This window comes from Scyliorhinus torazame, chromosome 12 (genome assembly GCF_047496885.1).
Source record: "Scyliorhinus torazame isolate Kashiwa2021f chromosome 12, sScyTor2.1, whole genome shotgun sequence".
Taxonomy (NCBI): Eukaryota; Metazoa; Chordata; class Chondrichthyes; order Carcharhiniformes; family Scyliorhinidae; genus Scyliorhinus; species Scyliorhinus torazame.
Genome location: NC_092718.1, coordinates 140,794,432 through 140,816,042, shown reverse-complemented (window position 1 = coordinate 140,816,042; position 21,611 = coordinate 140,794,432). Strand labels below are relative to the sequence as shown.

The following is a 21,611-nucleotide window of genomic DNA, read 5'->3' as shown; positions in this document are numbered from 1 at the left end:
TCTTTCCCCGCCCCCCCCCTGTCTGCTCTTTCCCCCCCCCCCCCTGTCTGCTCTTCCCCCCCCCTGTCTGCTCTTCCCCCCCCCCCTGTCTGCTCTTCCCCCCCCCCTGTCTGCTCTTCCCCCCCCCCTGTCTTCCCTCCCCCCCCCCCCCACGTCTGTCTTCCCTCCCCCCCCACGTCTGTCTTCCCTCCCCCCTCCACGTCTGTGTTCTCCCCCTCCCCCTCCCCGTCTGTCTTCTCTCCTCCATCTGTCTTCTCTCCTCCCCCCCCCCCCCCGTCTGTCTTCTCTCCTCCCCCCGTCTGTCTTCCTCGCCTCCCTCCCCCCTTTCTTCTCGCCTCCCTCCCCCCTTTCTTCTCGCCTCCCTCCCCCCTTTCTTCTCGCCTCCCTCCCCCCTTTCTTCTCGCCTCCCTCCCCCCTTTCTTCTCGCCTCCCTCCCCCCTTTCTTCTCGCCTCCCTCCCCCCTTTCTTCTCGCCTCCCTCCCCCCTTTCTTCTCGCCTCCCTCCCCCCTTTCTTCTCGCCTCCCTCCCCCCTTTCTTCTCGCCTCCCTCCCCCCTTTCTTCTCGCCTCCCTCCCCCCTTTCTTCTCGCCTCCCTCCCCCGCCTGTCTACTCTTATCTCCCCCCCCCCCCCCCCCCCCCCGGTCTGTCTACTCTTATCTCTCTCCCCCCCCCCCCCCCCCCCCCCGGTCTGTCTACTCTTTATCTCCCCCCCCCCCCCCCCCCCCCCCCCCCCCCCCCCCGGTCTGTCTACTCTTTATCTCCCTCCCCCCCCCCCCGGTCTGTATACTCTTTATCCCCCCCCCCCCCCCCCCCCGGTCTGTCTACTCTTTATCCCCCCCCCCCCCCCCGGTCTGTCTACTCTTTATCCCCCCCCCCCCCCCCGGTCTGGCCTCTGCTTCTACCCCCCCCCCCCGTCTGTCTTCTCCCCCCCTCCACGTCTGTCTTCCCTCCCCCCCCCCCCCTCCACGTCTGTCTTCCCTCCCCCCCCCCACGTCTGTCTTCCCTCCCCCCTTCACGTCTGTCTTCCCTCCCCCCTCCACGTCTGTGTTCTCCCCCTCCCCTCCACGCCTGTGTTCTCCCCCTCCCCTCCACGCCTGTGTTCTCCCCCTCCCCCTCCACGCCTGTCTTCTCCCCCTCCCCCTCCACGCCTGTCTTCTCCCCCTCCGCGCCTGTCTTCTCCCCCTCCGCGCCTGTCTTCGCCCCCTCCGCGCCTGTCTTCGCCCCCTCCGCGCCTGTCTTCGCCCCCTCCGCGCCTGTCTTCGCCCCCTCCGCGCCTGTCTTCGCCCCCTCCGCGCCTGTCTTCGCCCCCTCCGCGCCTGTCTTCGCCCCCTCCGCGCCTGTCTTCGCCCCCTCCGCGCCTGTCTTCGCCCCCTCCGCGCCTGTCTTCGCCCCCTCCGCGCCTGTCTTCGCCCCCTCCGCGCCTGTCTTCGCCCCCTCCGCGCCTGTCTTCGCCCCCTCCGCGCCTGTCTTCGCCCCCTCCGCGCCTGTCTTCGCCCCCTCCGCGCCTGTCTTCGCCCCCTCCGCGCCTGTCTTCGCCCCCTCCGCGCCTGTCTTCGCCCCCTCCGCGCCTGTCTTCGCCCCCTCCGCGCCTGTCTTCGCCCCCTCCGCGCCTGTCTTCGCCCCCTCCGCGCCTGTCTTCGCCCCCTCCGCGCCTGTCTTCGCCCCCTCCGCGCCTGTCTTCGCCCCCTCCGCGCCTGTCTTCGCCCCCTCCGCGCCTGTCTTCGCCCCCTCCGCGCCTGTCTTCGCCCCCTCCGCGCCTGTCTTCGCCCCCTCCGCGCCTGTCTTCGCCCCCTCCGCGCCTGTCTTCCCCCCCCTCCACGCCTGTCTTCCCCCCCTCCACGCCTGTCTTCCCCCCCTCCACGCCTGTCTTCCCCCCCTCCACGCCTGTCTTCGCCCCCTCCCCCCTCCACGCCTGTCTTCGCCCCCTCCCCCCTCCACGTCTGTCTTCGCCCCCTCCCCCCTCCACGTCTGTCTTCGCCCCCTCCCCCCTCCACGTCTGTTTTCTCCCCCTCCCCCATCCACGCCTGTCTTCTCCCCCTCCACGTTTGTGTGTCCCCCCCCCCCCCCCCACACCGGCCCTGCGTCTGTCTTCCGGCCCCTCCGACCCTTCTCTCCTCTCCCCCCCCCCCCCCCCCCCCCCCCCCCTCCCCCAGTGGGGAAATGAGCCATTGGCAGCTGAAACTGGCATTAGGAGTGTGAATCTTCCTCAATGTATCTAATGTGGTGCACCATGTAAAAGACTTCAGATAGGTTAAGAAGGAGAAAGAGCAAAGGTTTACTCTTACAATCACACAGGATGTTATTTGTGACTTCAATAAGAGCTGGATCGATAATGTGGCAAGAGCAGAAGCCGGAGGAATTCTTGGACAAATGGGAACAAATTTGGAAGTTTAATGAGTTTGGAGAGGGAAGGGGATTGGTGATGGGATGGTAGATTACAAGGACATGGGGTCAATGGTTGATTTTTTTTTTAAGGAGAGGGGTAATGACAGCAGATTGAAAGGAGAGATGAACAACACCTGAAGATGGGGGGGCCAGGTGGGGAAATTTAGTGATCAGAATTTAGTGGGGATAGGGTTGAGGAAACAGGAGGTGGATCTTGTGGACAAGATTAACTCGGAAAGGGTATGAAGGGAGATAGGAGAGAAATTAGGGAAAGATGTGAGTTCAAGGTTAGGGTAAGTGAAAGTTCAGGGGAGATTTGACCAGTGGATAAGAGGAAGGAAGGGACGTAGTAATGTATTATTGTACATGAAGGTGGGAGGGGACAAGTGAAGAAGGGTTTAGGAAAGCAGTTTGCAGTAAAGAAGCCAGGGGTTAAGTTTGCATTCTAGGATGGTCAGGGATAATGAGTAATTTTTGCAGATCAGAGCATGTTCCATACTGTTTTATGTTGTACAGTTAGATCTGGCAGTGAATGGCTATACCAGTTACCCGCTTTCACGTGTGCATCGCTTAGCCTTTAGATTAAATAAACTGGGATTGTTCTCCCTAGAGAGACAGAGGCTGAGGGGCGACCTGATAGAAGTTTAAAAAATTATTAGGGGTATAGACAGGGTGAACAGTTGGAGGCTCCCAGGACGGAAATGACAGTTACAAGGGGGCACAAGTTCAAGAGGGGGGAAGGTTCAGTGGAGATGTGCGGAGCAAGTTTTTTTTTACACACGGTGGTCTGGAATGCACTGCCAAGTGAGGTGGTTGAGGTAGATACGTTAGTGACCTTTAAGACTGGATAGGCACATGAACACTCTGGGTATAGAAAGTTGTTTGGTCTAAATAGGACACTGATCAGCGCAGGCTTGGAGGGCCAAAGGTTCCTGTGCTGTTTTGTTCTTTGAGTAGGGATAAGGGGCATGCTGGGAGAATGGTCAAGGTGATAAATTGTAATGGTTTTATTGACGATGAGGGTATCATAACATAGGAAATAAGAGCAGAAGGAGGCCATTTGGCCCCTCAAGCCTGCTCTGCCAGTCAAGAAGATAATGGCTGGTTTGATTGTGGCTTTGACTCCACTGGCCTGTCCTCACCTCTGACCCTTACTCATTTGTTTGTCAGAATCTATCTGACTCGGCTTTGGAGTTAATTCCAATGATTAACAACTTTCTGAGAGAAGGAATTCCCCCTCATCTCTGCCTTAAATGGCAGACCCCTCATTTTTAAGCTGTGCCCTTGAGTTTGAGAGAAAACATCTACCCTGTCAAACCACCTCAGAATCATATGTTTTAGTAAGATCACCTCTCATTCTTCTAAATTCCCGCGGGGAGATGCCCCACCTACTCAACCTTTCCTCAAAATACGAACCCTTCATCCCAGGAATCAGCCTGTGAACATTCTCTGAGCTGTCTTTAATGAAAGTATATCCCTTGTGAAGTAAGGAGACCAAAACTATACACGGTGCTCACCAATGCCCTGCACAACTGCATTCATTTTGCCAAATAGGCAACATTCCCTTTGCCTTCCTAGTAACTTGGTGACCCGCATGCTAACTTATTTTGATTCATGCATAAGGACACCCTCTGTACTGTAGCATTCTGCAGTCTCATGCCATTTAAATAATACTTGCGGGGTTACGCCGGCGAGGTTCACGACGGCGCGGAATGGCCCCGGTCCGGACGATTCAGGCCCTGACAATGGGCCAGTATCGGGGCCGCGTCATCTACACGCGCCAGGCCTTGTCGCCCGTGTAAAAGCGGTGCCGCATGGATGATGCGGCCGCGCCGCATAACGGACGTCATCCATGCATGCGCGGGTTGGCCGGCGCCAACCCGCGCATGCGTGGTTGCTGTCCTCTCTAAGTCCGCCCTCCAAGAAGATGGGGGACGGATCTTGCGGAGCCGCGAAAGGAAGGAGGTCCTCCTTCAGAGAGGACGGCCCGACGATCGGTGGGCACCGATCGCGGGCCACCCCACATTCCAGGTGAAGCCCGGTGCAGGATCCCCCCTCACCCCCCCCCCCCCTCCCCACAGGCCGCCCCCCCAGCGTTCACGCACCGCCCACGACTGCAGCGACCAGGTGTGGACGGCGCCGGGGGGAACCCGCCGTTTTGGCCTGGCCGCTCGGCCCATCCGGACCTCAGAATAGCGGGGGTGCCGGAGAATCGCCAATTTTGGTGTCTCCGGGTTACTGGCCTGCGGCCCGCGAAACCCGACCGGGCCGTTCCCGCCGCTTGGGAGAATCGCGGGAGGGCGTCGGACCGGCGTCCCCGGAAATTTTGGCGGCCCAGGCGAATCTCCCAACCGGCGTGGGAGTGGAGAATCGCGCCCTTTGTATCCTTTGTAATTTGCTTTCCTTTCTTTGTACCATTAGCAGATGCGACGACAATACCATTGCTCCTGGTGTATATATTTTAGGGGTGTGGTAACGTTTTCTGTATAAGTCACGAGAGGGGATTAGATGCAATATATCATGTGATTCAGACTTCTGTCTCCGATTTATGTACAAATTGTCCGACTGTGTAATATTGCTACCAATTTCTCAAATCCTTAATGAATAACCAGCCTTGTGTGTTTGGTGCCCTGATGATTATCTACGGGGTAAGAACAAAGAGAAGAAAAACACAACGGGTGCCTTCATCCAACCCGTTAATGTACAACGGGTGCCTTCATCCAACCCGTTAATGTGAATAGTATGGACGGTTGGCTAATAATGACAAGGTCGCGGGTTCAATCCCAACAATGCAAACATATCACAAAATCATTAATGTGGCCCCAGCACATTTGACCAACTGCAATGTCAATCTGGAAATGATCCATTTATCCCAACTCTCTGCTTCCCAATCCTTATCCATGCTAATCTCGCCCAAATATACCACATCTACTGGTTCCCTTTAATCACTGCTTATTACGTCATCAAACAGGTCCAATAAATTTGTAAAAAAAAATTCTCTTTCACAAAGTTATGTTGGCTCTGTAATTTTCTGAATGTTAAAATTGTTGAGGGTGTAGTTGAAAAAATCTGCAGTGTTGAAATGTTGTGGTGAATGGGGGGTCAAAGGCTAGAATGTTCTGATTTTGAAAGTGCAGAGTAGGTTAATTTGGGAATTTTTGGCAGAAGAGGTAGAAGCTGAGGAAGGAAATCATGTATCTCAGTGAGAAAATGGTTATTGCATTTGGGAGGGTGATAGAGATGAAGATTTTGAATGAAAGGAGAGATGTTCAAAAAAGGGAAAAGTGCCACAAGAGCAGACATGGTGATATGAACCACACCACCGCTGTGATGCCCTTGACTGGAGGAAGGCATAGCTAGGCATGGAGGGTTCATTAACTGTCATCAACCCTCAGGCAGGTTTCTGTTAAAGCTATAATGATGCAGTCATCCATTCCTATCAGATTATATTCTTGCTGTATTTTTATGTGGACTCTGAATTTGTCATTGACAGAGTGGGAAAACTGTTATGGCAAATTTTCTATCTGATGCAACTGAAGCCATTGGTGGTGATTACAGCCCAACACAAGGTGTCAGGTATGTGAGTACCTCATATCTTTAAAACGCACATCTTCATGTTATGTCATTCTGGGTGAGGGCACGGTCCAGCCCCACAGACCCCAGAGTCCCAACATAAGTGAATTAACTGATAATTTGTGTTTTCCGAAGATCTTTAACCCTTGACTGTTCCAATGAGTTACAGACACCAGATTTATAAGTAAAACATTAACAAACTGTTTATTAATAACAAAAGAAATAGCAGGATAATGGTCTACTGGACGACCTAATCCTAAGACCCGTCCCTCCCTGCACACAGACACGACAGACCGAGGGAAGGGTTAGTGAGGATATTTTTAAAATGGTAATTAAAGGGTAAGTTTAAGATGAATCTGCACTGGTGTGGTTGTGGCCTCTGGTAAATAGATTTATTCAAGAGGTTCAGGTTGGCACAATTCTGTCCTTCGATCACCAGATGGCGGTTTACCCAAGAGTTCCAGGTGGACCTAATTCCACCTTCCACCAGATGGAGCGAGGCACAGGGGGTGGGATTCTCCACTACCTCGCCGGCGTTCACGACGGTGCGGAATGGCCCCGGTCCGGATGATTCAGGCCCTGACAATGGGCCAGTATCGGGGCCGCGTCATCTACACGCGCCAGGCCTTGTCGCCCGGGTAAAAGCGGCGCCGCATAACGGACGTCATCCATGCATGCGCGGGTTGGCCGGCGCCAACCCGCGCATGCGTGGTTGCCGTACTCTCTAAGTCCGCCCCCCAAGAAGATGGGGGACGGATCTTGCGGGGCCGCGGAAGGAAGGAGGTCCTCCTTCAGAGAGGACGGCCCGACGATCGGTGGGCACCGATCGCGGGCCACCCCACATTCCAGGTGAAGCCCGGTGCAGGATCCCCCCCCCCCCCCACAGGCCGCCCCCCCCAGCGTTCACGCACCGCGCACGACTGCAGCGACCAGGTGTGGACGGCGCCGGGGGGAACCCGCCGTTTTGGCCTGGCCGCTCGGCCCATCCGAGCCTCAGAATAGCGGGGGTGCCAGAGAATCGCCATTTTCGGTGTCTCCAGCGATTCTGCGGCCCGTGAAACTCGACCGGGCTGTTCCCGCCGCTTGGGAGAATCGCGGGAGGGTGTCGGACCGGCGTCCCCAGAAATTTTGGTGGCCCAGGCGATTCTCCCAACCGGCATGGGAGTGGAGAATCGCGCCCGTGGTGTTTAGATCAGTGCAAATCTTGTCACTGGCCATCAGGTGGTGCTGTACACCGGATGTTCAGATCAGTGCACTTCTGCTCTTCTACCACCAGATGGTGCTTTTGCCTCCGTGAGATTACTACTGCTCCCTTTCTGGTTAAACATAGAACGTAGAACATTACAGCGCAGTACAGGCCCTTCGGCCCTCGATGTTACGCCGACCTTTGAAACCACTCTAAAGCCCATCTACACTATTCCCTTATCATCCATATGTTTATCCAATGACCATTTAAATGCCCTTAATGTTGGCTAGTCCACTACTGTTACAGGCAGGGCATTCCACGCCCTTACTATCTGAGTAAAGAACCTACCTCTGACATCGGTCCTATATCTATCACCCCTCAATTTAAAGCTATGTCCCCTCGTGCTCGACATCACCATCCGAGGAAAAAGGCTCTCGCTGTCCACCCTATCTAATCCTCTGATCATCTTGTATGCCTCAATTAAGTCCCCTCTTAACCTTCTTCTTTCTGAAGAAAATAACCTCAAGTCCCTCAGCCTTCCCTCATATGATCTTCCCTCCAGACCAGGCAACATCCTGGTAAATCTCCTCTGCACCCTTTCCAATGCTTCCATATCCTTCCTATAATGCGCCGACCAGAACTGCACGCAATACTCCAAATGCTGCCGCACCAGAGTTTTGTACAGCTGCAACATGACCTCATGGCTCCGAAACTCAATCCCTCTACCAGTAAAAGCTAACACACTGTATGCCTTCTTAACAACCCTCTCAGGGATCTATGTACATGGACACCAAGATCTCTCTGCTCATCCACACTGCCAAGAATCTTACCATTAGCCCAGTACTCCGTCTTCCTGTTATTCCTTCCAAAATGAATTACCTCTCATTTTTCTGCATTAAACTCCATTTGCCACCTCTCAGCCCAGCTCTGCAGCTTATCTATGTCCCTCTGTAACGTGTTACATCCTTCCGCACTGTCCACAACTCCACTGACTTTAGTGTCATCGGCAAATTTACTCACCCATCCTTCTACGCCATCCTCCAGGTTTATTCTCCTTTGTCTGAACTTTACACCGGAACTCTGTCCGCATAAGGAATATTCTCAGTTTTAGCTCAATTTTTAGCTCTTAACAGCCCCTGAGACACAGTTCGAAGGTTCCTGACCTGTGGGGAAAACGACTTGCACTTTCACACTCAAGATCTCTTTCCCAGTTCTAATGGCTGTCTGTGCCCCTTTAAACAAAACATCTTCACAGATGTAGCTAGAATGCATCTGGCAGAGAGAAGGAGAGGGAAATTCTTTAAAGTCCTTACTAGCTGGCTTTCTTCGCAGAACTGAACAAAAGATGGAACTCTGAGGTGACCTGCCTTCTTTCCTGAAAGTTTCTGACTGGCTTCAACATGGGCAACGACGGGCCGGCCAAGAATCCCACATCTCCAGATTGGCTGCTTGCCATGTCTTTCACATTGACATCACGAGTTCAAGCTGTTATCGATGCTGTGTCTTCTCTATTGGGGCCATGCGTGACTTCTGCATTCAGCATGGTTATGGCCTCAGTCTGGAGGGACAACGACTAACTCCTTCTCCCTATCTTAGTTTAGAAGCTATTTCTTCGCAGATCTGAGGCTATTTCTTCCCATCCTTATTTTTGTTCCCCTTTTCCTGTTGGAAATAAGTAAATTATCTTAACACCTGTTATTTTAAAATCTGTTGCTCAAACCTGTTACTCGAGGTGAGGTCATTGAAAGGTTTTTTCTGTGTTCACGGTCCATAACTTGTGTTTCTAAAGCATATTTAATGTAGTAATGTCCAATAAAGTGTTGTTACTCTTGCAACAATAACTCCATGAGTGGTTTCAAGCAACGGGCTTAATGCATAATAACTGATAACAATTTTGTTCTTGAATTACTGATTTATAGTATATTAAATGAGTTGCTGAAATGTATGCAACACAGAATGGTCACTGGGAGTGATGAATTCTGGCCGCCTTGGCTGTGTTCTCAGCTGTGGATGTCTGGCCGTATTCTTACTTTCAAAGGGAGAAGACTTTATCTTTATATTGTTTGGCTTTACATCTACTTCTCTTTGAGCTGATTGTCCCATGGTTCATGAGATGGTTGTGGGCTCTGTTCTTTTCAGTAGACACACTGTACCTTTCAGGATTACAGCTTTCAAAATGATACAGGTGAAAACTGTTTCTGATGTTGGGTATGTGGGTCTCCTAGCAAATAACTCCTGTAACCTGGGTGTTCCAGCCAAAGATAACTTCAGGATTCCCTGTTTATTGTTCACAGGCACTGTGAGCATGATTCAATCTCCATCTCCTTCCTCCACATTGCTTTCTGGTTAAAATGTAAATGCAATGCCTGCCATACTGAGCAGAAAGCTACTTTAAATGAGTGCAGCTCCAACAACACTCAAAGCTAGACCTCATCTAGACTGCACCTTCTAAATCTGCAACCTCTACCACCTAGAATGACGAGGGCAGCAGGCAAATTGGAACATCAACTTTCTTACAAACCCCACTCACCATCCTGATTGCAATGATATTGCCATTTCTTCACTGTTGCTACCACATGGACTGCAGTAGTTCATGAAGGCAGCTCACCACCACCTACTGAAGGACAATTAGAGATGGGCAACAAATGCTGGCCTAGCCAGCGACCCCAACATCCGGTGAAAGAATAAAAAAAGAAATAAATAAGAATTGCAATTAAACAGAATAAATGGGGGAACTATGTGTTCTGATCAATGTGTTGCATGTACTTTGACAGGGTTCAGGCTGGGATCATTTTAAACATCAGTGTTTTTGTATTTTAAGTTTACTAAGTTGTTTATATTAATGCTAAATGAAAGTCATCTCCTCTTCTAGGATCCTAGAGTACGAATGTCCAAATGTGAATGCGAATGGGAAAAGTATTGGGTGTGAAGTGGAACTGTGGGATTGCTCTGGTGACCAGAAGTAAGATAATGGAATGAATATATTTACCACTTAGTGATGGTTTATTCTGTTCCTTCTGCAAAACGATTCAATACAAACCACTGAGAACAAATCAAAATATGGACCATAGCTGAGGCAGACAGCTGATCGTCCACCTCTATTCTTTTTTCTTGCCCACTCCCTATATTGCTTGATTAACAGATAGATATAACAATTGGAGATCCGCAACTCTTTTCGTGAAGAAATATCTCCTCATCTCAGTTCTAAATGATTAGTTCCATATCCTTGGACTGTGGTAGCACGGTGGCAGCACTACTCCCTCACAGCACTCAGGACCCGGGTTCGATGCCAGCCTTGGGTGACTCTGTGTGGAGTTTGCACATTCTCCCGGGCCTGCGTGGGTTTCCTAGGGGTGCTCCGATTTCCTCCCACTGTCCACAGATGTGCAGGTTAGGTGGGGTTACCGGGATAGGGCAGGGAGTGGGCCTAGGTAGGGCTTTTTTCCAGAGCACGTGCAGACTTGAAGCTCCATAGACAATTACACTATCACAGGGCAACCCTTCATCCCAGGGACCAATCTAATTAATTTTTGCTGCGCACTGTATTCCAAATGCAGTCTTGCCAAAGCTCTGTTACAATTGTACCAACATTTCTTTATTCTTATACACAAGTCCTCTCACATAAAGGCCAGCATTCCACTTGCTTTCTCTGAAGCGCCTGTCATGCATTTACATCCTTCCTCAAGGGGACCAAAACTGCAGTATTCCAGCTGTATTTTCATCAATGCCATTATTAGTTGCAACAGTACCTCCCTACTTTCATGCTCTCTTCCATTATCAATTAATGCCAAAATTCCATTTGCATTTTTTATTACCTGCTACACTTCGATCCCAACTTCTGAAATTCATGCAGGAAATGAAATGAAAATCACTTATTGTCAAAAGTAGGCTTCAAATGAAGTTACTGTGAAAAGCCCCTAGTCGCCACATTTCGGTGCCTGTTCGGGGAGGCTGATACGGGAATTGAACCTGCGCTGCTGGCCTGCCTCTTTATTTCCACTGACCAAAATGGATAACCTCGCCCATATCCATGCTAAATTCCATCTGCCAAATTTTGGCGCGCACACCTAACCTATCCATATCCATTTATAAACTTCTTATTTCTTCATTGCAACTTGTTTTCCTACTTATTTTAGTGCCATCTGCAAATTTGGTTCGAGTACAATCTATCCCTACAGCCTCTTTTATGTTCTCCTCACAGCTTACATTCCTACCAATCTTTGTGTCAGCAGCAATATTATGTCAGGGTTTTCATTTTTGAGGGAGCCCAAAATTAGAGGTGAGAGATGTATTGTGGTCATTACCAAATCTAATAAAGAACTCGAGGGAAACCACTTTACCCAGCGACTAATAATATGGAACTTGCTTCCTCAATATGTAGAATCACAGATATATACAACACCGAAACAAGCCATTCAGCCTGCCCAACCAGTTCATGTTGAATTTTATGTTCAATTTGGGTCCTCTGCCATGCTCCTTCATCTAACGATCAGCACAATACTTTTTTCCTTGTCTGACACATGATTATATAGCTTTTATTGAGTTAAATGTTTTTATCATTTTTGTCTCAACCATTCTCTGAGGTGGAGTTGTTTGTGGGGAATAGCATTGATCTGAAGGAATGTAAGAGGTGACCTTCTGTGGAGCATGAACGTCAGCATGGAGTTGATGGGCTGAATGGCCTGTTTGCGTGTGTATATTCTACGTAATTAACAAAATGAATGTGGGAATGAGAACCAAATTCAGTGAACCAAAATCTTCAACTCTTCAGCTATTCTGAAAGTAATATTACTAATTGTTCAAATATTATATTTCAACTGTAGATATATTTGGATATTTATCAGATCTTCATGTTAAGTTTACATTGTGTATTTTCTCTTTTCTGTTTACTATAAGAATTAATATAATTTTCTAAAGTTCATTTCCTCTTTGAAGATTTGAGGCCTGTTGGCCAGCTTTAATGAAGGATTCCAATGGAGTTGTCATTGTGTTTAACATGGACGTGCCCAGCCAGCTGAAGGAAATTGAGACGTTGTATTCCTCCTTTGTACAGCAGCAACGGTTGCATGACTCTCGGTGTCTTCTAGTTGCTCACCACAAGCCAAACTCAACAGCTGGCAGAGGGCAGCCTAACCTGGGTAAGTGTGAAGGAGTCGCAGTACTCTTAATAACAAGTAAAGCACGGGAGCAATAGGTCAGAAGGTGAGAGAATTGAGGGAGAACTAGGGAATAGGGACAGCGTGGCTCTGAGGCAGAGCAGACAGGGAGAAGTTGCTGAACACAGCGGGTCTGGTGGCCTGAAGTGCATATCTTTTAATGCAAGAAGTATTGCGGGTAAAGCAGATGAACTTGGAGCTTGGAGTAGTACTTGGAACTATGATGTTGTTGCCATTACAGAGACCTGGTTGAGGGAAGGGCAGGATTGGCAGCTAAACGGTCCAGGATTTAGATGTTTCAGGCGGGATAGAGGGGGATGTAAAAGGGGTGGCGGAGTTGCGCTACTGGTTAGGGAGGATATCACAGCTGTACTACGGGAGGACACCTCAGAGGGCAGTGAGGCTATATGGGTAGAGATCAGGAATAAGAAGGGTGCAGTCACAATGTTGGGGGTTTACTACAGGCCTCCCAACAGCCAATGGGAGATAGAGGAGCAGATAGGTGGACAGATTTTGGAAAAGAGTAAAAACAACAGGGTTGTGGTGATGGGAGCCTTCAACTTCCCCAATATTGACTGGGACTCACTTAGTGCCAGGGGCTTAGACGGGGCAGAGTTTGTAAGGAGCATCCAGGAGGGCTTCTTAAAACAATATGTAGACAGTCCAACTAGGGAAGGGGCGGTACTGGACCTGGTATTGGGGAATGAGCCCGGCCAGGTGGTAGAAGTTTCAGTAGGGGAGCATTTCGGGAACAGTGACCACAATTCAGTAAGTTTTAAAGTGCTGGTGGACAAGTGGTCCTAGGGTGAATGTGCTAAATTGGGGGAAGGCTAATTATAACAATATTAGGCGGGAGCTGAAGAACCTAGATTGGGGGCAGATGTTTGAGGGCAAATCAACATCCGACATGTGGGAGGCTTTCAAGTGTCAGTTGAAAGGAATTCAGGACCGGCATGTTCCTGTGAGGAAGAAGGATAAATATGGCAATTTTCTGGAACCTTGGATAACGAGAGATATTGTAGGCCTCGTCAAAAAGAAAAAGGAGGCATTTGTCAGGGCTAAAAGGCTGGGAACAGACGAAGCCTGTGTGGAATATAAGGAAAGTAGGAAGGAACTTAAGCAAGGAGTCAGGAGGGCTAGAAGGGGTCACGAAAAGTCATTGGCAAATAGGGTTAAGGAAAATCCCAAGGCTTTTTACAAGTACATAAAAAGCAAGAGGGTAGCCAGGGAAAGGGTTGGCCCACTGAAGGATAGGCAAGGGAATCTATGTGTGGAGCCAGAGGAAATGGGCGAGGTACTAAATGAATACTTTGCATCAGTATTCATCAAAGAGAAGGAATTGATAGATGTTGAGTCTGGAGAAGGGTGTGTAGATAGCCTGGGTCACATTGAGATCCAAAAAGACGAGCTGTTGGGCGTCTTAAAAAATATTAAGGTAGATAAGTCCCCAGGGCCTGATGGGATCTACCCCAGAATACTGAAGGAGGCTGGAGAGGAAATTGCTGAGGCCTAGACGGAAATCTTTGGATCCTCACTGTCTTCAGGTGATGTCCCAGAGGACTGGAGAATAGCCAATGTTGTTCCTCTGTTTAAGAAGGGTAGCAAGGATAATCCAGGGAACTACAGGCCGGTGAGCCTTACTTCAGTGGTAGGGAAATTACTGGAGAGAATTCTTCGAGACAGGATCTACTCCCATTTGGAAGCAAATGGACGTATTAGTGAGAGGCAGCATGGTTTTGTGAAGGGGAGGTCGTGTCTCACTAACTTGATAGAGTTTTTCGAGGAGGTCACTAAGATGATTGATGCAGGTAGGGCAGTGGATATTGTCTATATGGACTTCAGTAAGGTCTTTGACAAGGTCCCTCATGGTAGACTAGTACAAAAGGTGAAGTCACACGGGATCAGGGGTGAGCTGGCAAGGTGGATACAGAACTGGCTAGGTCATAGAAGGCAGAGAGTAGCAATGGAAGGATGCTTTTCTAATTGGAGCGCTGTGACCAGTGGTGTTCCACAGGGATCAGTGCTGGGACCTTTGCTGTTTGTAGTATATATAAATGATTTGGAGCAAAATGTAACTGGTCTGATTAGTAAGTTTGCAGACGACACAAAGGTTAGTGGAATTGCGGATAGCGATGAGGACTGTCAGAGGATACAGCAGGATTTAGATTGTTTGGCGACTTGGGCGGAGAGATGGCAGATGGAGTTTAATCCGGACAAATGTGATGTAATGCATTTTGGAAGGTCTAATGCAGGTAGGGAATATACAGTGAATGGTAGAACCCTTGAGTATTGAAAGTCAGAGAGGTCTAGGTGTACAGGTCCACAGGTCACTGAAAGGGGCAACACAGGTGGAGAAGGTAGTCAAGAAGGCATTCGGCATGCTTGCCTTCATTGGCCGGGGCATTGAGTATAAGAATTGGCAAGTCATGTTGCAGCTGTATAGACTTGGAGTATGGTGTTCAATTCTGGTCGCCACACTACCAGAAGGATGTGGAGGCTTTGGAGAGGGTGCAGAAGAGATTTACCAGAATGTTGCCTGGTATGGAGGGTATTAGCGGTTGAATAAACTCGGTTTGTTCTCACTGGAACGACGGAGGTTGAGGGGCGACCTGATAGAGGACTACAAAATTATGAGGGGCATAGATAGATTTGATAGTCACAGGCTTTTCCCCAGGGTAGAGGGGTCAATTACTAGGGGGCATGGGTTTAATGTGAGAGGGGCAAGGTTTAGAGTAGATGTACGAGGCAAGTTTTTACGCAGAGGGTAGTGGGTGCCTGGAACTCGCTACTGGAGGAGGTGGTGGAAGCAGGGACGATAGTGACATTTAAGGGGCATCTTGACAAATACATGAATAGGATGGGAATAGAGGGATATGGACCCTGGAAGTGTAGAAGATTGTAGTTTAGTCGGGCAGCATGGTCGGCACGGGCTTGGGGGGCCGAAGGGCCTTTTCCTGTGCTGCACATTTCTTTGATGTGGAGATGCCGGCGTTGGACTGGGGTGAGCACAGTACGAAGTCTTACAACACCAGGTTAAAGTCCCCAACAGGTTTTTTTCGATGTCAGTAGCTTTCGGAGCGCTGCTCCTTCCTCCGGTGAATGAAGAGGTATGTTCCAGAAACATATATATAGACAAATTCAAAGATGCCAGACAATGCTTGGAATGCGAGCATTAGCAGGTGATTAGCAGCTGACACTCCCAACTGTCCTGGCTTGACACAATTCACACCTCTTTAACCTGGGGTTACCCCATCTCTGGATCTGTAAATATTTAATCACCTGCTAATGCTCGCATTCCAAGCATTATCTGGCATCTTTGAATTTGTCTATATATATGTTTCTGGAACATACCTCTTCATTCACCTGAGGAAGGAGCAGCTCTCCGAAAGCTAGTGACTTCGAAACAAACCTGTTGGACTTTAACCTGATGTTGTAAGACTTCGTACTGTACATTTCTTTGTTCTTTGTTCTAAAGGGGAAATGCTTTCCAATTCAATCCAACTAATAATCAAAAAAGCTCTAATGGGGGCAAAATGGTGCAAAGTGATTTCACACTTTAATTGTCTTTGCTTTATTATTTTCACATCACTCGGAGTTCCTCAGGGTAGTGTGCTAGTCCAAACCATCTTCAGCTGACTCATTCATGACTTTGTTTGTGGAGCTTGCTTCACGACACTAGCATTTGTTCAATGGCCCTCCCATTGAACCTGGAGGATGTGGTGGATACCTTGTTGATGGAATTTCTCCAGTGCTCTCATGTGTTGCTGATGTACTCTCCAGGTCTGACTGCAATGCTGGAGTGTGGTGACAACAATTGCTCTCAACACCAACTCTTTGTTGTCAAACACCTGCTGCCATAGGTTTGTAGGAGGCTGAGCTGGTATCTCTTCGTCAATGGTTGCCTTTTAGGAGAGGTGGCTGCCAAGGTGTGGAAAGTGTTCAAGGTATTCCAGAATGTCTCTTCACCATGCATGGGAGGTGGAATATTTAGCTGACCTGGATTTCATTGTTGATATATGCATGTAGAAATGGTACAGCAGTTATCATGGGGGATTTTAATCTCCATGTCGATTGGTTTAACCAAGTCTGTCAAGGCGGCCTTGTGCAGGAGTTTATACAATGTATCCGCGATAGTTTCCTCAAACAGTATGTAATGGAACAAACAATCCTAGATCTGGTCCTGTGTAATGAGACAGGAATGATTAATGATCTCATAGTTAGGGATCCTATCTGAAGGAGCGATCACAATATGGTGGAATTTAAAATACAGATGGATGGCGAGCAGGTAAAATCAAATACCCGTGTTTTGTGCTTAAATAAAGGAAATTACAGTAGGATTAGAGAAGAGCTGACTAAGGTAGACAGGGAGCAAAAACTTTATGTTGAAACAGTTGAGGATAGTGTGCTAAATCTTGCAAGCGATTTTTCACAGTGCTCGGCAAAGGTTTAAACCAACAAAAAGGAAGGACGGTAGAAAGAGGGAAAATCAACCGTGGATATCGAAGGAAATAAGGGAAAGTATCAAATTGAAGGAAAAAGCATACAAAGTGGCAAAGATTAGTGGGAGACTAGAGGATTGGGAAATCTTTAGGAGGCAACAGAAAGCTACTAAAAAAAGTTATGAAGAAGAGTAAGATAGATTGAGAGTAAACTTGCTCAGAATACAAAAACAGATAGTAAAAGTTTCTACAAATATATAAGACAAAAAAGAGTGGCTACGGTAAATATTGATCCTTTAGTGAATGAGAAGGGAGATTTAATAATGGGAGATGAGGAAATGGCTGAGGAACTGAACAGATTTTTTGGGACGGTATTCACAGCAGAAGACACAAATAACATGCCAGTGACTGCTGGAAATGAGGCTATGACAGGTGAGGACCTTGAGAGGATTGCTATCACTAAGGAGGTAGTGATGGGCAAGCTGATGGGGCTAAAGGTAGACCAGTCTCCTGGCTCTGACTGAATGCATCTCAGGGTAGTAAAAGAGATGGCTAGGGAAATTGCAAATGCACTCATGATAATTTACCAAAGTTCACCAGACTCTGCGGTGGTCCCGTCGGATTGGAAATTAGCAAACATGACACCACTGTTTAAAAAAAGAAGGTAGGCAGAAAGCGGGTAATTTCGTAGTATAACTTCAGTCGTGGGGAAGATGCTGGAATCTTATCATCAAAGAAGAAATAGCGAGGCATCTGGATGGAAAGTGTCCCATTGGACTTGAGCAGCGTGGGTTCATAAAGGGCAGTTCGTTCCGAACTAATTTAGTGGAATTTTATGAGGACATTACCAGTGCGCTGGACAACGGTGATCCAATCGATGTGGTATATCTGGATTTCTGGAAAGCTTTTGACAAGGTGCTATACGAAAGGTTGCTGCATAAGATAAAGATGCATGACGTTAAGGGAAAGTAGTAGCATGGATACAGGATTGGTTAATTAATAGAAAGCAAAGAGTGGGGATTAATGGGTGTTTCTCTGGCTGGCAATCAGTAGCTTGTGGTGTCCCTCGAATCAGCGTTGGGCCGACAATTTACAAAGATGATTTTGAGTTAGGGACCAAGTGCAATGTGCCCAAGTTTGCAGACGACACTAAGATGAGTGGTAAAGCAAAACGTGCAGAGGATACCGGAAGTCTGCAGAGGGATTTGGATAGGTTAAGTGAATGGGCTAGGGTCTGGCAGATGGGATACAATGTTGACAAATGTGAGGTTATCCATTTTGGTAGGAATAACAGCAAAAGGGATTATTATTTAAATGGTAAAATATTAAAACATGCTGCTGTGCAGAGGAACCTGGGTGTGCTAGTGCATGAGTCGCAAAAAGTCGGTTTACAGGTGCAACAGGTGATTAAGGCGGCAAATGGAATTTTGTCCTTCATTGCCAGAACATAGAACGATACAGCGCAGTACAGGCCCTTCAGCCCACGATGTTGAACCAAAACAAAAGCCATCTAACCTACACTATGCCATTATCATCCATATGTTTATCCAATAAACTTTTAAATGCCCTCAATGTTGGCGAGTTCACTACTGTTGCAGGTAGGGCATTCCACGGCCTCACTACTCTTAGCGTAAAGAACCTACCTCTGACCTCTGTCCTATATCTATTACCCCTCAGTTTAAAGCTATGTCCCCTCGTGCCAGCCATTTCCATCCGCGGGAGAAGGCTCTCACTGTCCACCCTATCTAACCCCTGATCATTTTGTATGCCTCTATTAAGTCTCCTCTTAACCTTCTTCTTTCCAATGAAAACAACCTCAAGTCCATCAGCCTTTCCTCATAAGATTTTTCCTCCATACCAGGCAACATCCTGGTAAATCTCCTCTGCACCCGCTCCAAAGCCTCCACATCCTTCCTATAATGCGGTGACCAGAACTGTACGCAATACTCCAAATGCGGCCGTACCAGAGTTTTGTACAGCTGCAACATGACCTCCTGACTCCGGAACTCAATCCCTCTACCAATAAAGGCCAACACTCCATAGGCCTTCTTCACAACCCTATCAACCTGGGTGGCAACTTTCAGGGATCTATGTACATGGACACCTAGATCCCTCTGCTCATCCACACTTCCAAGAACTTTACCATGAGCCAAATATTCCGCATTCCTGTTATTCCTTCCAAAGTGAATCACCTCACACTTCTCGACATTAAACTCCATTTGCCACCTCCTGGCCCAGCTCTGCAGCTTATCTATATCCCTCTGTAACCTGCTACATCCTTCCACACTTGTCGACAACACCGACTTTAGTGTCGTCTGCAAATTTACTCAGCCACCTGTAGGTCATTGATAAAAATGACAAATAGCAACGGCCCCAGAACAGATCCTTGTGGTACGCCACTTGTAACTGAACTCCATTCTGAACATTTCCCATCAACCACCACCCTATGTCTTCTTTCAGCTAGCCAATTTCTGATCCACATCTCTAAATCACCCTCAATCCCCAGCCTCCGTATTTTCTGCAATAGCTTACCCTGGGGAACCTTATCAAACGCTTTACTGAAATCCATATACACCACATCAACTGCTCTACCCTCGTCTACCTGTTCAGTCACCTTCTCAAAGAACTCGATAAGGTTTGTGAGGCATGACCTACCCTTCACAAAGCCATGCTGACTATCCCTGATCATATTATTCCTATCTAGATGATTATAAATCTTGTCTCTTCTAATCCCCTCCAAGACTTTACCCACTACAGACGTGAGGCTCACCGCCTTGCCGGGGTTGTCTCTGCTCGCCTTTTTGAACAAAGGGACCACATTTGCTATCCTCCAGTCCTCTGGCACTATTCCTGTAGCCAATGATGACATAAAAATCAAAGCCAAAGGTCCAGCAATCTCTTCCCTGGCCTCCCAGAGAATCCTAGGATAAATCCCATCAGGCCCCGGGGACTTATCTATTTTCAGCCTATCCAGAATTGCCAACACCTCTTCCCTACGTACCTCAGTGCCATCTATTCTAATAGCCTGGGTCTCAGCATTCTCCTCCACAACATTATCTTTTTCCTGAGTGAATACTGACGAAAAATATTCATTTAGTATCTTGCCTATCTCTTCAGACTCCACACACAACTTCCCATCCCTGTCCTTGACTGGCCGTACTCTTTCCCTAGTCATTCGCTTATTCCTGACATACCTATAGAAAGCTTTTGGGTCTTCCTTGATCCTACCTGCCAAATACTTCTCATGTCCCCTCGCTCGTCTTAGCTCTCTCTTTAGATCCTTCCTCGCTACCTTGTAACTATCCATCGGCCGCCTCCTTCCTCTTAACAAGAGATTCCACTTCTTTGGTAAACCACGGTTCCCTCGCTGTACGCCTTCCTCCCTGCCTGACCGGTACATACTTATCAAGAACACGCAGTAGCTGATCCTTGAACAAGCTCCACTTATCCAGTGTGCCCAACACTTGCAGCCTACTTCTCCACCTTATCCCCCCCCCCCCAAGTCACGTCTAATGACATCATAATTGCCCTTCCCCCAGCTATAACTCTTGCCCTACTTATCCCTTTCCATCATTAACGTAAACGTCACCGAATTGTGGTCACTGTCCCCAAAGTGCTCTCCTACCTCCAAATCCAACACCTGGCCTGGTTCATTACCCAAAACCAAATCCAGAGTGCCTCGCCTCTTGTTGGCCTGTCAACATATTGTGTCAGGAAACCCTCCTGCACACACTGTACAAAAAAACGACCCATCTAATGTACTCTAACTATATCTTTTCCAGTCAATATTTGGAAAGTTAAAGTCTCCCATAATAACTACCCTGTTACTTTCGCTCTTATCCAGGATCATCCTCGCCATCCTTTCCTCTACATCCCTAGAACTATTTGGAGGCCTATAGAAAACTCCCAACAGGGTGACCTCTCCTTTCCTGTTTCTAACCTCAGCCCATACTACCTCGGAAGATGAGTCCCCATCTAGCATCCTCTCCGCCACCGTAGTACTGCTCTTGACTAGCAGCGCCACACCTCCCCCTCTTTTGCCTCCTTCTCTGAGCTTACTAAAACACCTAAACCCCGGAACCTGCAACATCCATTCCTGTCCCTGCTCTATCCATGTCTCCGAAATGGCCACAACACCGAAGTCCCAGGTACCAACCCATGCTGCCAGTTCCCCTACCTTATTTCGTATACTCCTGGCATTGAAGTAGACACACTTCAAACCACCTACCTGAACACTGGCCCCCTCCTGCGACGTCAAATCTGTGCTCCTGACCTCTATACTCTCATTCTCCCTTACCCTAAAACTACAATCCAGGTTCCCATGCCCCTGCTGCATTAGTTTAAACGCCCCCCCCCCCCCCCCCCCCCAAAAGAGCACTAACAAATCTCCCCCCCCAGGATATTTGTGCCCCTCAGGTTCAGATGTAGACCATCCTGTCTGTAGAGGTCCCACCTTCCCCAGAAAGAGCCCCAGTTATCCAGAAATCTGAATCCCTCCCGCCTGAATCCCCCCCTGCTGCAATTGTATAATGTATTAGTGAGGCCACACCTGGAGTATTGTGTTCAGTTTTGGTCTCCTTACCTGAGAAAGGACGTACCGGCGCTGGAGGGTGTGCAGAGGAGATTCACTAGGTTAATCCCAGAGCTGAAGGGGTTGGATTACGAGGAGAGGTTGAGTCGACTGGGACTGTACTCTTTGAAATTTAGAAGGATGAGGGGGGATCTTATAGAAATATATAAAATTATGAAGGGAATAAAATGACTTTCAATAAATAAAACAATTCTTTGCTCCTGAGAAGTTTTAAATTAAATTTCTATTGAATTCCAGTAATCGCAAAGTGCTGCTGGTAACCGAATGGTTTAAATCCTTCAG

At 48.4% G+C, this 21,611-nt stretch overlaps 1 protein-coding gene across 2 annotated transcripts in view; it reads left to right on the top strand.

Annotated features, from left to right (window-relative positions):
* The window catches only part of ift22 (intraflagellar transport 22 homolog (Chlamydomonas)), a 135,247-nt gene that overhangs the window by 29,722 nt on the left and 83,914 nt on the right, over window positions 1–21,611 (top strand). Inside the window, exons 2-4 of one of the 2 annotated variants that reach the window (XM_072469108.1) lie at window positions 5,878–5,960; window positions 10,016–10,105; window positions 12,079–12,281. In XM_072469108.1, the coding sequence (XP_072325209.1) occupies window positions 5,878–5,960; window positions 10,016–10,105; window positions 12,079–12,281 (376 nt within the window). Of the gene's footprint in view, window positions 1–5,877; window positions 5,961–8,475; window positions 8,985–10,015; window positions 10,106–12,078; window positions 12,282–21,611 lie in introns of those variants that run through there. The other variant, XR_011933645.1, reaches the window with a different exon arrangement.